Below are 16,009 nucleotides of genomic sequence, written 5' to 3' on the forward strand. Positions count from 1 at the left end.
AGAAGTGTATGGTCTTGACAACCAAAGACCTGCACGAGACAAACTTGAACTAGACCTGCTACTGCGCAGAGCATAGGGCCTTCCTTCACCGGGGCTAACTGAATGTGGAGGGCAGAACTGGCAGAACTAGGACCTCTGTCACTCACCCAGAGCCATGAGACGAGGCTCAGTTGAGGCAAAGTCGAGCCCAGAGTTGAGCAGCCGAAGGTCGAAGGTCGCAGGGAGGCTAATAGGCTTGAAGTTTCTTATTTCAGGTGATAACAATGTTGCAATTGGAAATGATGTTTGCACATGTTTCTGTGTAACTTCAGTATTTAGATTTTGGGCAAAATATCTATAAGGAAAAGTACTAAAACCACTGAATTTTTACGTTTTTATAAAAGAATACTTTATGATACAGTAAAAAAAAAAAGTGCCAAGTTAACTATTGTGAGCTTGAACTCTGAAAGTGTTTGACTGAAAAGGGAGAGGCATGACTGTGTGTGCTACAAATAGCGAAAGACATTTGTAGAAGACGCTTATAAAGTAGGACAGACAATATAGTAAATATTAGCATAGCTTAGTTAATATAGAATTCATCTCAAAGCAGAACACAGCAGAGAAGTATTTTTTTTGTCCTGATCAAATGAACACTCATCACGTACCAGTTCTTCTACTTGTTCAGCTTCACAGTGTTCAGTACTTACTAAGGACCTTACTTACTGAGGACAGGTCATGAGAAAGGGGAGGGCTGGTGGTAGCGATGCACAGTTTGCTTTCAGTATAGCATATGAATTATAAAATTATATATTTGAAAGGAAGGTTTTTCAGTGTATTTATTTGATCATCCCTTATGTCTCAGACAAGTTAGCTCTCTCTTGGGGTCATACTGTCCCCTCAGCTTCCCTGATACAAAATTTATGTAGTAAGGCCATCAGATGAACTGCTGTTGATTGAAACTCAGTGACTTCAGTTAGCCACATGAAAATGGAAAGAAAATTGTTAGCCAGCTCAACAATATGTGACTTTCTGCACTCTGCAGGAGTGGCATCCACTTCCTAAATAACATGCCTCTGGGAACCCTATGAACTTTGATAAATGTCAATAGTTGTAGAGGGGCTTCAGGTCTTTTGTTCATAGGATTGCTATGAGTCATGCTCAACTCAAAGTCAATCATCATCAACAACAACAACAACAACTGCTAAAGTGGACACATTTTAGTGTCACAATTTTGGAAACATCTTTCAGGAAAGATGTAACTGAAGCACCTCCTCCTGTTGGCTAGGAAATTGCCCTTGTTTATTTTAAAGATTAGAATCAAGAGCACTTCTGTTGTATATGATTTCAGATTTTTTAATGATAATTCTTTTGAGATTCTACTGTTTTTTCTTTCTGAATATCGATGCTTTCAGATTAAGAAAACAGACAAATCTTGTTCATGCTGTAATTCTTCAAAAACAGTATGATACAAATTTTAATGTAACTAATCTGAAATGCAAAAGCTAATTTAAGACCTCAGAATTTGTTAATCCATCTGATTAACTGCCTCTTGCCCTTCTCCAAGCCTTGGGATAAATTATAACTGGATTAGGAAATGAAGATTATTTATGTCAAATTGATTGATGACTTAGGCAAGTGGATTGAAGGAATAAAAAGTAAAACATGCTGAACAGAAAGATGCTAAGACCTTTTTTTTTCTTATCTGATGGTTCAAGAAGAAAAAGAATAATTTGGTGTTTTTACCTCTACATATCCTCTTATTAAGCATGGTATTTGCTGTGTGCATGGAATAGATTAGCAGATGTAAGATTCAGGTGCAATAGATTAAGGTGTAATTTTATTTATTTACAAATAAAATCCATATGGATGCATTCTCCTGGACTGCTGTGCCCTTGACCTTTATAACTTCTCTAGAGAAGCAAAACCAATTTATGAATATATACAGGGATACACACACACACACATTTTTTCTTTCAAGGAACTGACTCAGGAACCCTGGCAAGTCCCAGACCTATGAGTCTGACCATAGGAGAGTGAGTTCTTCTGAACAGAATTCATAGTCAGCATGTAAGACAGGCCAGTGGTTCAAGTCTAGAGAACTGAAGGTGACAAATTAGAAGCAGGATCTAGATAATGTGAAAAACAAGAGAGCTTTACCAGATGCCCATTTATATTTGATGCAGACCACTCTGCAAATGAAACTTCTTTTAACTGATTAGTTGCTCATAGTAGATCTCATCAAGAGAACGATAGCATCAAGGGAATGGATACATCATAACTTCCAAACCAGATCATAAGCAGCCAGGCCGGTACACAGCCTTAACCATAACACATGACTTCAAATGCCAGTCATTCAGTTTTGATAGTTAAAAATGAACTCTTCTGAAGAGTTAATGACTAAAAAGAGTTAATCACTTGGTACCTTTCTATCAAACCTTCTAGTGCATGTTTTGGTCATGATTGTTTGTTTTTGGAATTCATGTAAATATATTCTAATATATGATAAAATTAAAAGTTGAGACTATGGAAAACTATTCCCAGTGTGAAGCTTTGGCAAGTAAGTGACAAAAGCTTAGGAAGTCCATAATAGATGTGAACTAATTCACTCTTACCCACATGATGAAATAACATCGTCTCAAGCCAATTTATAATCTACTCTGAAATTCTTAGTCCTGTTGTAGTATATATTCTGGAAGAAATGGATTATGATTTTATTTCTGTGAAAACACAATTGTATCAGTAACTAGCTTTCTTTAATTATTCAACACCAACTTCTGACACCTGTATTGGAAATGAGATTTGTTTTAAAACATTTCAAAATGGTAGCTAATATAATGCAATTTATGTAGAGAAACATTTACTCTTTGACAATAGCACTTTACTCATGCCTTTAAAAGTGAATAGTAATTTGGTAATTTAGGGACTGAAATTTTACTTTCATTCATCCTAATAACTAAAACATATTTTTGCATGTATATATTCCCCAATCTAAATATGCAACTCAGAACCCTCTAAAGGGGACTTTTCAGTGAATGCTAGAACTATTATGTTTAGAACTTAATGTACTTCTATAGGTAACTAAATCTTGTTATTTTATTTCTTCCTTTCTCTCTTCTTGTTCATGAAAGAAACTATCGAGAACAGAGGTATGTGATGAGAACAATCTGAACATATAATTAAAAGACTTACACCTTATAAGCATCTTTGGAATGTATACATGCAATTATAAGTCAAGTTCACTTTGTTTTTATGCTGCCTTAATCATATACTACTCTTGCTTTTTCATGACCTTAAACTAATAATTTTAATGGGAGTGGTATGAAATGTGTTCATTTACAGTAGATCTGTCATTATTCGTATTTAACAATTTATGATTCTTTCATCCACTAATATGACAATTAGCAGAGGTTCTAACTTGTGTTGTTTTTCCAGTAATATATATGGTTATTGATTGTCCCTCTTCCTAGCTAAAACATGCTTCTCGTTTAAGGTGTCATGTCTTCAGCATCTCCCCTTACTTTAGTTTATTGGCTTTTATCTCATGTTTATGACAACCCTCTTACCACATCATACTTCCTGAAAGAATATATATTTTTTCTTTTTAATAACTTACATACATAAGTGATAAACTTTATTTGAGCACAATATTACCTTTAGGTGAATATCTGGGTACCTGGTAAGCCTATTTATTTCAAGCCTATTTATTTCCGTATTCAGTAAGCAAAGGTACGTGGAGTTAAAAAAATTCTAGAAACTGAAATCTTTGATTATTGTACTTTTTTATTTTTTAATTAAAAATTTTTTTATTATTGTACTTCTTAAAAAAATTAAAATGTCAGACATCCATTCAGCATAGCCTGAAAATTGATAGCCGCATAATAAGAGTGACAGAGCACTCATAGCCAAGATGCATATGCAGATTTTCGTTTATCTAGCTTTTTCTTTTGCTCCTTTAAATGCCTGTGACAGATTAAGTATAAACTGTAACTAATTATACTTCATTAGACTCTAATCTCAACTATCATTCTTTCTCAGATTAAGAAATTAAATTTCTATGCCTTTTCATCATCTAATGCAAAATCCTTATAAGAATTTAAGGAACCTTAGTAGCACGGTAAGGGGACTCTGGTGGCCGAGTGTTAGGAAGCTGCATTGTAAACCCAAAGACAATCAACCAGCCGCTGCATGGGGAAAGGATGGACTCTCTTCCTTTGTGATTTACTGCCTCTGAAAAACCCACTGGAAGATTGTCTCTGAGTTGGTTTCAACTCAGAGGCACGCGAAAACATCAGTAGCACAGTGTGTTAAGTTACAAACCTAAACAGTGGTTTAAATTCTCCAGTCCTTTTCCAGGAGAAAGACATGCAAGTCTTCCCATGAAAATGTACAGCCTGGGAGACCTGATGGAGGGTCACTAGAGTCAGAATCAATTTGATGGCAATGGTTTGTTTCTGTTGTTATTTAAGACTGTAACCACAAGAAACTATAGTTTTTCTTATCGTTGTATTCCTTTGAGTTGGAACCGACCCATAGCTGACTCTCTCTGCTGGGTTTTCAGAGGCAGTTAATCACACTGGAGGAGATTGCCCAGCCTTCTCCCCAGGGGCAGCTGATGGATTCGAACCACAGTGCTTTTGAGATTGTAGCACAGCTTCTTACCGGTGGGCTACCAGAGCTAGATCTCTCTAAATAAATGGACCTCGTTGAACATTTAGATCTTGGCCATTTAGGATAGATATTAGAGAATATGTACTGGCCCTGGAGTAACTAATTCATTCTTTATGGAAGAAGTAAACCTGAGGCAACAGTACATTTAATTTTTAAAACTGGTTTTCAGTCTTGTGCCCAAAAGCAGCTAGAGAAGAAAAAGTACCATGTAGACTTTCTGTAAAGAAGGTGATTGGTCATATGAGTTATATAATTAGGCAAATAAGATTGTCAAAAGTTGATGATGCAGCTTTATACCATAGCAACTAAATATATAATGTAATGTTGCCAAGGGCAACAGGAGAGTAAATGTCTCAAGTAAGACAGAGTTAAAACAATGCTCAAATATATAGTCTTGCAAGAAAATTACCTTATTCAAGTTGTTAAAATTGTACAAAAATCATTACTGTGTAAAATTATGCACCAATTTCTTTCTCATTCTAATTCAGTGTATGCATAGGTATGGTAAAGGAAATTTTCACATTTAGAGTCTTCCTTTATATGAGACACAGTTTTATGCCTTTTGGTATTACCAACTCATAATTTCATCTTTTATCAATCTAGCTATTACTGGTTCCTGTTTTGAGAGATATGGTTTTGGTGTTTCTTGAGATGACTCCTCCCCCCCTTTTCACAACTAGTATATCTTATGTTTGCACAATAGTTCTAGAAACAGAAGAAAGCAGCAAAATGGACTTTAGATAGGGAAATCATTAATGTGTAAAATATTATCAAACAAATATTTATTTTTTGAGAATTCATATGTTGACAATTATAGGAGAAGTAAGAAGGCTAGCAGATCAAAGCGAGAACCAAGGTATTTAAAATATTGTGGAAAAACTGCAGAGATCCAAATTGAGGCCCTGGTTCCCCAGTATGTCAAGATGTAGAATGAAGAACTCTGAGTCATGATTGCCTTTAAATGAATTTTTCACTGGAACTTGCATGCTGGAATGACTATTCAAGAAGGAAGCAGAAAGATATCATAATGAGAAGGGTAGGGATGGTAAAAGAGAGGACCCTTCATGAGATGGATTGACGCAGTGACTGTGACAGTGGGCTTGAGCTTTGCAGAGATTATGAGGATGGCCCAGAGCAGAGTTCCAGTCTGTTGTTGAGAGAGTTGCTATGAGTTGTCGTTTTCGATGACACCTAACAAGAGAATGTGATCTTAATTTAAAAATAGCAAACTGTGCTCAATCCCAGATTCAGAAAAAGGTATCTGTATTCTGTAAACCATTGCAATCAAAAGACATTAATAATAAATGGTCTTTGGCAAACTTGGTTTTCCTGATCTTTGAAAGAAAGAGATGAATGTATTTGTTCTACAATAGTGGCACTCACAATTGTATTTGTTGAGCTATTTCGAATGTTTGTGAACATCAAGTTTGGCTTAAACATTAGCTGCAAAATCTTATTAAGTATCTTACTAAGATTACATGCTTATTAATGATGTAGAATCAGGAACATGCCAAATTGGACACAACTTTTAAATTTATATAGAAGAGCCTAGAAATATGCATTTTTATCTCCTGAGAACATATCTTCAATGCTTTCTTGTCATTAAAAGAACAGAGTATGTTCAACTGGAAGTCTGACGAAAAGATGCATGAAAGTCCATAATTTTTTATTTATTTTGTCTGCAAGACTATTTAATAAAGAAAAGAAGTATAGTAGAGGCAGAATTCTACATCCAGTTATTTAATATTGCTTTAAATCTGCCAGTGTGTCTCCATGTGAAGGGTAGACTTGCAGAACCAAGAGCCTGGAGGAAACCATAGCCATTATGTGATTAGAAGACTGATAGGTTTCTTTTTCTTTAAAATCTTCAGGAAAGAAGACGGCAACAATTTTTTCAGATTATTTTTTAATGTTCTAGCATAACTATTTAATATTTAGCAACTATATACTTTGTAAAAGGGATTACGTGGAATGAAGGAAAGTGAAATGCAATGCGTACGAATTTTGTATGCAAACCAACATAAAACAGACTTTTTAAAGAAGGAATTACATGTTTGAGTTTTAGTTTTCAGATAGATTTGCAAATAGCAATAGAATAAGAAACAGCTGAACTTGGATCTGTGAAACCTCTATTTTCAGTTTTAATCTTATTATCTTTATTTTTGCAATCAACATACAACAGTATTATTAGCAAGAAATAGAATACTTACATCATACTTCCGAACCCCTGCTTTTACCTAAGGCTAAAACCTTTCTTTTGCCCCATTTATTTTCTCTTTCATCTGTTTTAGGTATATTAGAGTCATCTTGTGAACCGCTCACCACTTGCCAGACCTTTCTTAGTTTGTTTTTATTATTATTATTTCTTCAGTATTCACACATCTGTCAATGCAGCTTGGTACACACTAGGTGATATTTCTTAAAATAATAAAGTAATAAAAGAGACAGCACAGATACCAAGCAAGCGGGAGAGGCTCCTTCAGCACTAGGTTTTGGATGTGTTTGAAGGCTTCCTTTTTCATTGTATTCTCATTTTAAAGGAATTAAATGACTCTTACATCAAATATAACTCAATAGATCCTTGTAGGAATGATTAGATAGATTTCTCTCATGACCAACCATTGACCTAAAGGCCTACAGGATAATCCAAGAAACTTTTCTTTTTACGTTTAGAGTAGAAACAACTAGTTCACTTATAATATAGAACATGCTAAGAATTGGACTGTTTGTGTCTTCTGAAGTAGAATGAGAACAAACAAGCTCTAAACAGATCTAGTAACTGGGGAGAAATAATAATGGAAGTTTGCATGAACCTGCTCCTCCAGAATGTAATTTGTCTGGGCTAATAGAGTTGAAATTTGTCTTAGAGAATGGGAAATACCTTCAAAAGAATGGTTTTAAGCAGGATGTATTAATTCAAACACAAAATCAACTGCCAATTTAAAACCATATTGAGAAAGGGGAAATTATCTGCATTTAATACAGGAAAAGATCCTTTTTCTTTTCTCTTTTTTTTCCCTCAAGAAAAAGAATTAGCTAAGTGAGATTAACAACAGCTTATTTATTTTTCTTGCCATTATACCAAAAATTCATGCGCATGTCTATAATTAATACATATAACATATGGTAGTGATGACATAGGGAGCTCTGGTGGCCTAGTGGTTGAAAAGTTATGCTTCCAACCTGAAAACAAGTGGTTCATATCCACTACCTGCTACATGGAAGAACGATTACAGAGGGGCAGTCTCCTCCAGTGTAATTAACAGCCTTTGAAAACTCACTGTAGTCAGATGAGTCAATTCTGGCTTGATGGCACATAGCAGCAACATTTATGAAATAGTTTTCCTATTAGAAAACTTTGCAGTAGTACACTCTTAGCTGGGTAGTCATTCTAGGTTCCAAAAGACCTGAACTGAAAAGAAATGAAAATTTCAGAAGAAAGCCATAATTATAAGAAAAGATTAGAAAAACCAATTATACTTTAAAATATTAATGAAATAACATGAATAAATCTGTCATGTATTAGTCATAACCAATGAAGAAATATTATTTTGTCCACAATGGGAGTGTAATATTCTTCTGTCTTCACTAAAGATTAAATAAGAAGATAAAGGCTTATGAAGTATCATTGGTTAAAATTTTTACAAGGATTAATATTTGGAGAGTGAAGGGTATAAAAACTGTTTTTGTGAGATCTTTAACAACATTCATAATCTTAATTATTGATATCTTTTTGCATATACTCTCTGAAGAAAGTTACATAAATTATTTATACAATTAGAAGAATGCAAGGAAGTAGTTCCTGTGTTTTAGAGATTTCCCAACTGACATAGATAAAAAAATTACTATTTCCAAGATTATACAAAGTTGATTGTGCCCCATGAGTCAACTGACTGGAAATTTCTTTCTTTCTTTTTTACTATAGTCCACATTTTATAATATGGCTAGCATTTAGGATGTTTGTACACTGTGTTCAAGAAATGACCATGAATGGAGGAGAGGCTATAGTGAAACACTCAAGCCATCACCATCAAAACAGAACTAACTCATAGCTCACCCTCCAAGGAGTTCTTAGAGGTTGTAGATGGCACTGGAGGAAAGTGCCCATCTTTCTCTAGGGGAGCAACTGGTGAATTTGAACCACCATGGTCAGTTAAAAGAATACAAACTGGGCCCCATTCATGGTGAGAAACAGTGTATTTAATTGAGTTGATGTGCAGTATCAACTCAAGGACCCTTTGGGTTAGTGCTTAATTATCAAAACTGTTTTTAGGGTCTATAGCAATGGAAAAGGTAAAATTTCATTTGGAGCATGTATTTAATTTTAATCTGGTAAACCACATCTCATCAGTTTATAAAGAGCGTCAATAAAGGCAATAGTGCTAAAGTTGTTTGATAATCAAAAGATTATTTTTTAAAATCTGATGTTGCTGGGGCATTCTCTGGTATCCTTTTTTAAAAGATATTTTTTAAATTTAGATGTTTTTCTTTCATTAGACTCCTTTATTTACAAAATTTGAATACATTGTTTTCCAGAACAGATTCTTCCAATTTATAAATGTTTGTTCAGTACTAAAGAGAAATTTTTTCTGTGAGGTAACTTAAAGAACTATGATTTTTAGAGTACTTATCAAATACTTAGGGAGCTCGGGTGACCTAATGGATAAGAGAGAGTGCTACCAACCCAGAGGTGGGGTCATGTGAATTCAGCAGCTGCTCTGAAGAATAGGGAAAGCCAGTCTCTTCTTGAGCAGTGTAGAGCCTCAGAAAACCCCACGGGGGTTCAGTTATGAGTGAGTTCTGACTCAAGGACATTAAGCTGAGTTCTTGTGGAGTTTTTCAACTACTGAGTGAGCCCTGGTGGGATAGTCTATAGGAAGTTGCACTGCTAATATAAAGGCTGAGTTCTGGTGGTTAAAATTCAGCAATAGTTCTGTAGGAGAAGTATGGGAAATCTCTCTTATATACGGCTTGGGAAATCCACTGGAGGATCAGCTATGAGTCAACTCTGACTTGACAGCAGTGAGCTTGACCTTTCAAGTACTGACGGAATATTTTACTAATACAAGGAGAACAGAAAATATGGTTCCAGAGATTGAAAATCTCCTATATAGAAAGATATAACACTTATCCTATTATGTGCTCTATGAATATGGAAAATATGTAATTTTTGTTTTAATACTTATGTTTCATAACATATAAAGTTCTTAGGATAATAATTATGAAATGAAGTAATTTAATAGATTAAAAATATTTTAAAGAAATATACAGATAATATTTATGGTCAAATTATTCCTATGTAAAAATCTAGTGCAAAAGTCTACTTTCATTAGTTAAAATCAAGAAAATTTCATAACGTATGCTTAAATATGTGCTTTATACCTGTTGGAAAAAGTATTTTCCAGAATTCTAGAAATATGTGGCTATATAGTATTGGAATAACATGAGACTGTGCTGTCATTCACAAGAAGAAATGACCAAGGATTTTAAATCTTCCTAACAATACTGTAATAAGTGTAACTAAGAAAAACTGGATGAAATATGTTTACGGCATTGAAGTCTATGGGGGAGAGAATAGTCTAAAAGTATTATATTTTAGGGCATTATTTTTATCGTAGGAGTATGCAATGAGGGTTGCAGAGTGGATTATATTTGGGGGTGGGGTTTGGGGAGTTGCGGGGGTTTGTGTACCAATGAGGGAGTTTTTCTTTTGCTTTTCAAGGAGAGGAGCAAACGGGGGGGGGGGGAGAAGGGTGTAACAATGAATGAATGGAATTCCAAAATCTCTGTAGATGTTCGTTGAAATGAAAAATAAACAAACTAAATTAAAAAAAATAAATAAGTGTAACTAAGGAAATATCCCAAAGTGGTGTTCTGATAGAATTTACATCCAGAAGATTAGCTTAGTAACTAAAGAAAAACCAAATGGAAAAAGGAATTGGCAAAAAAGGAATCCGTGCTTTAGTTGTAGAGCCATTTAAGTACATCCAATGAAAAATCCCCAACTCTGGGTTTGTATGTGGCATCTCCAGCAGCAGTAAGTGACTGGATAGAAATGAAGAGCTGATTTGAACTGAAAGGCTGACTGATTGGGACCCACATGTTACCTAGTCATTGCTTATAGGGAAGTAAATTTAACTGTGTGGATGTACAATAGTATGGATTTAAATAGCTATTCATGTGGTACACTGCTAACTGCTGCTGAGAACTAAGATCACCTACCACTTGCCTGGAAACATCCTTCTGTAGTTTGAACAAGATGTCAGTATTTCCTCAGCCTTTTCATGCTCTTGTTAAATTATATTCCATCACATTGTCTGCTAGACTGTAACAGAATTTCCTTTCATTTTATACTTACCGTTGAACATATCTCACTTTCTTTGTACACCTGTTAACAATGAAGCTCGAAATTGAGCACAGAACTCTACCAAAGCCTTATTTGATTGAAATTCTAGAATGTACCTTACAAATGAATTCAGGTTTTAAGAGCAAAGGTTATGTAATTACATTACGTAATGCTCAGAAGTGATGACTAGTTGAGTCACCAGTTGGGCTGAGGAGAAGCAGCTTTATCTGGACAAGGCTGTCTGTCTCTCCGAGCACTTGCTCTTCTTTGACACCAAATTAGGGGCTTGGGGAGAGGCAGTACTGCAGTTAACACCCCCAAGAATAATGAATGACATTGCAGTAAAAGACTCCTCTTTCCATGTTTTCCTACCAAACTGAGGCTCTAGTCATCCAAACTGTAAAGACTTCTGTGATGATATTTCTGACCTCTGCTGTTAGAATGACTGACTTGTTATATGTATGAATAATCTTACGTGTTGTTATAGATTTGATTCATGTAAGTCATTGCCCCTACCTCTTTTTCCCCCTGAAATAATATTTGTATATGTCTGTGTTCATGTGTGTGTCTTGTTTTCTGACTCTGAAATGTTTATTATGCCTTAGACAGTTACCCCAGGGAGATTATGTTAAAAAGCCTGGAGATGGCGACTCTTTTTATAGCGACATTCCTCCTGGAGTCAGCACAAACTCAGCATCTAGTTCTAAGAAGAGGTCTGCTTTTCTGTCGCATTTTCAGATTTCTACCTGTTCCATCACACATTATTCCATTAGTCAGAACATTTCATTATTTTGCAGCAGGTTTGATTACTTCTTCCTTCTTTCTTGAATGTTGACAAATGGTATCCTTTGTTCTTTGATTACTGTACTTCAAAATGCCATATGCTCGGAACCACTGCTTTTACAAATTGGGCCACGAAAATAAAAAATAAATAACAGCAATGATAAATCTGTGTTGAAACCTAATAACATTCAGAATGATACCAATGGTTTAAGAAAATATCAGTAGTATTTAATGCTGTTTTCAATGGTGAGCTTTATGTCATGTTTGGTAGTCAAAGAAAAAGGTTACTGTCATGCTTCAATATAAGCAGTTATTAAAATAAATTGGTAGTATAAATGCTGTGTTGAATTTTCCTTTTGTTTTAAATACAGTATACCAAAGCTAAGCTCGCTGTGTAACAAAAATTGCTTCTCTGTGAATCAAATATTTGAATATTACGGTTTTGCCTTTTGTTCCTAGGACAATAATTTCAAATTTTTAAATTTATAGCTTGGTTGCCACATTGATTTAGTATGTTTACTATTTGCCTGAGTTTTATAGTATTAGATAGGGCTAATATTTACATGGCTTACACTTTGATGCTCTATTCTTGCTTTAGGATGTTAAAGTGTATAAGACTATTTGAACTTCTGCATGCTTTATAATAAATAGCATAAACTCATAGAAGTAAATAGTTGGAATGTTCTAGAAAATGAGATCTTTATTCACATTGAAGGAAGCTAAGTGCTCCTTTGGAAGAGTTTCGTTAAGGCTGGTTAGGGTTGTTAAATGTCAGAATGGTCTGGATTGCATTGGGTTTGGTTTGTTTTGGTATAAGTGTGTAATAAATAAGAAAAAAAAGTTTGATAGCCCCATGGATTGTCTTGGTTGTATTAGTTAACTTGTAGATTGAAGGGGAAATTACTTGTTTGAGAGGAAAAATTCTCTCTTTTGGAATTCTACATAGAGTGAGTCATCTGTAAAAATTCACAATGGATCTCACTCTTTAGAAATATTAGCCAGGGAGGATATATGGGGGCATTTGTGAGCTGTGAGAGCGCACAAATATAAAGAACTTTTATGTAGAACTTTCTTAAGGAGCACTGATGGCATAGGCTGAAGGAGACAGTGCTGCTAACCCAAAAGCCATGTCTCTCTGGAGATTTGAATCGACTCGCCACCCTGTGGGAGAAATCTGGGCCGTCTCCTCCTGTGTGGTTTACAGCCTCAGGAAACTCACGGACAGCCATGACTATGTGATCATAAACATAAAGGATTGCTTTTAGTTGGATAACATTGCTTAAAGTAGAATTACTGGTTTTGGAGAAGAGTACCAATAGATGGAAGACAAAGTTCTATTAATTTATTTGGGTCTTTTTACTAATACAGTAAGAAAACTGGGAAACTAAAACTCTCAGTATATTTTTTTCTTGATTACACTTTTAATTTTAAATTAAATAAAATGGTAAATAAGTGGAGAAATCAATGGATATCCTTTTGTATAACATACAAATCACTATATAATTAGCAGTCTGTGACAAAGTGCCAACCTAGGGAATTAATATCTACTGTTTGTACTGAGTTCTATTTATTTTCATTTACCTATAGGAGATTCCTCTTAAGATGGACATTTTAGTCGTTAACCAAAGTGGCATGTGGAAAAGATTTTAAATAATAGTGCTATTTTCTAAAGTGTTTCAAAAAGAGCTTATCGTATCATTTAAATAGTTCACAGATTTTGGCCAAATCTCAATGAGTTGGGATATGTAAGCAGTTAAAAATGGTAGCAAATTATTTACCTCTTCCTGAGTGCATGTAGTTTATCACAATACTTCTCTTACATGTACAAGGTAGGTGTATAAATTTTGCTTCTTGTAGAGTATTCGTTTAAAGACAATGAGACATAAATAGCAGAAAGGCTTAATGGTACATGGGCTTTATGAGAGATACTTCCTTGATAATTATATGATCCAGTTGAGTTATTGGACAACTCACAAATATAGACAACAATTTATTTCTGGGCCATATTTGTGAAGAATATGTCTATTCTGAGAAAATAATCTTACTGTTTAAGAAAACCTTAAAATGACCTTCATAACAGTTAAAATGTTTAGTTGAGCAAATGTAATGAAATAAAATCTCTTGGAAGTCCATGTTCCTGTACTATTTGAATGGAAACTTTTCCATTGCTTTACAATTAAGAAACATCTATGGTGGGACCCCATTATAATTTTGCTGGTGGTGTTTTATATCTAAAATAGTGAATTACTAGTTGTGGCTCTGGGAAATGTAAATTGGCTGTAGCATAATCTAGTTGTTTTTATTTACAATCTATCATAATGGGGTTCCATTGTATTTGACTTTTCTTAAATTGAATGTTGTGTAACTCTGCCTTCTTCATGAAGACTTTCATGTTCTCGTCATTGTTTCATTTCAGATTGTTTTTGAAAATTTACTTTAACGCTCAGTAATGTTTAGAAGTTTCGCTTACTGGTTTCAGAACATTGATTTGAATACAATTTTGAAGAATTTATAAATATTTTTAATTTCAGGTCAAATGGACTCTCTCATTCTTGGAGTGAAAGAATTCCAGACACAAAGCATATTTCTGACATCTGTGAAAATGGACGCCCTCGCAGTAATTCTTGGCAAGGTATGAGGCAGGACTCAGAATCCACCTGTCTACATAACCCAAGTTCTGTGTTCTGTGATCCCTGGTTATAAACACTCTGTTGTTTTTTCTGCATGCTTTTTCACTAGCTCTTCTCACAGCAGACAAAAGGATATTTAGTGCAGCTATTCTTTTTCTTGGATAGGAAATAACTAGGCACATGGAGAAGGCTGTTGTTAGGTGCTGTCAAGTTGACATTGATTCCTAACAATTTGATGAGCAACAGATCTGAAATTTGCCCTCCTGCATCTCACACCCTAGTATTTAAACGGATCACTTTGGAGACGTTTTGGCCACCAGAGTTTTCAGTGCAACTCATTTTTCACTTCTTAACTGCTGCCATGCGTGTTGATTGTGGATCTAAGTAGAATGAAGTCACTGACAGTGTCATTCTCCCCCCACCCCATGTATTATTATGGTTGGTCCAATGGCAGAAGCTGTGCAGTGCTACAAATGCCCATAATTTAGGGGGGCGGGGTGTGCTAGTTGTGACTAGTAGGTGCTTGAAATATTAGACTCTGGGCAGTTGATAATTTATATGTAAACCTAGTTATAAACCATCTTTTCCAGGTAACCTGGGAGGCAACAGAAAGAAAATCAGAGGCAAAAGATTTAGACCTCGGTCTAATTCAACTGAGTAAGTCTGACCCTCTAATGGCTTAGGGTACTCCAAGGTCCTGTGCAGTTAGTCTGAAAAGTTAATGAACCAGATAGTCAAAGAACCGTGAACCAAGCCTCTGGTCTTGGCTTTGTCTTTTCAATTCTTTTTTTGCCCTTCTAAAATTAACCATGACTTTTCTCTTTTACATAGGCACCTCCGCAACTGTACCCATACCAGTATTCATTGATAGTGGGGGTCCCACCCTCACTGCAGGCTTATTCCTCCAGTAACCTGCCATTGTGGTGTCTTGGTTCTGTTTGAAGGGAATTTTGATGACATTCCTTTCTTCTCATCTCCTGGGGTCCCAGCCATTTCAGAAGGGTCACTCTTCCTCTCCCCAGTACTCGCACAGCCTGGAAGCATCAGGGGGAAACGCCTACCGTCTTAGAGCATGACACTGGTCACAGTGTGAAACCACTGCTCGGAGGTCTTCATGGCTGCGATCTAAGCATTCTCTCAGACTAATGAATCCAGATTCCCTTTTAAATTTTCCTTCTGAGAACATTTAAAAGGGCATTTGCCTAGAGTTAACTGAGTTAGTGTCACATGCAACATGATCCATTTGCAGTGTTAGCTATTTGTTCGTCATGGGGGTGGGGGGTCAGAAATTACATGTAAAGTAGTTTCTAATGAAGTAATCACCATGCACTTTTTGTTTGTTTGTTTCTCCACTTAAGAAAGTACGAGCATAACAAAGCTTCATCAAACTGTTCCCTCTCTTCATGGAATAAACCACACCTTAGTATCCTTCTGGACTGACCTTGCCACCTGCTTTAATTACCTGCACTTTTGTCACCTATCTGAAAGAAATTCAAAGATTTCTCACTTTTCACAGTGGTAGTTATTATTCCCAGGATCTGTTGCTTCTTCATGCCTTAATACTTTAAAAGTCCAAATAGCAGGTATTTGTTAACTGCTTGTC

At 35.3% G+C, this 16,009-nt stretch overlaps 1 protein-coding gene across 3 annotated transcripts in view; it reads left to right on the forward strand.

Moving 5' to 3' along the window:
- Positions 1–16,009, forward strand: part of ADAM22 (ADAM metallopeptidase domain 22) — a 290,471-nt gene that overhangs the window by 260,832 nt on the left and 13,630 nt on the right. For 2 of the 3 annotated variants that reach the window (XM_006891449.1, XM_006891450.1), the window contains exons 26-28: positions 3,108–3,125; positions 14,308–14,408; positions 14,997–15,063. In XM_006891449.1, coding sequence (XP_006891511.1) covers positions 3,108–3,125; positions 14,308–14,408; positions 14,997–15,063 — 186 coding nt within the window. Of the gene's footprint in view, positions 1–3,107; positions 3,126–11,598; positions 11,707–14,307; positions 14,409–14,996; positions 15,064–16,009 lie in introns of all 3 variants that reach the window. The other variant, XM_006891448.1, reaches the window with a different exon arrangement.

The sequence above is a fragment of the Elephantulus edwardii genome, unplaced genomic scaffold (genome assembly GCF_000299155.1).
Source record: "Elephantulus edwardii isolate Elephantulus edwardi_28Jun2011 unplaced genomic scaffold, EleEdw1.0 scaffold00098, whole genome shotgun sequence".
Taxonomy (NCBI): domain Eukaryota; kingdom Metazoa; phylum Chordata; class Mammalia; order Macroscelidea; family Macroscelididae; genus Elephantulus; species Elephantulus edwardii.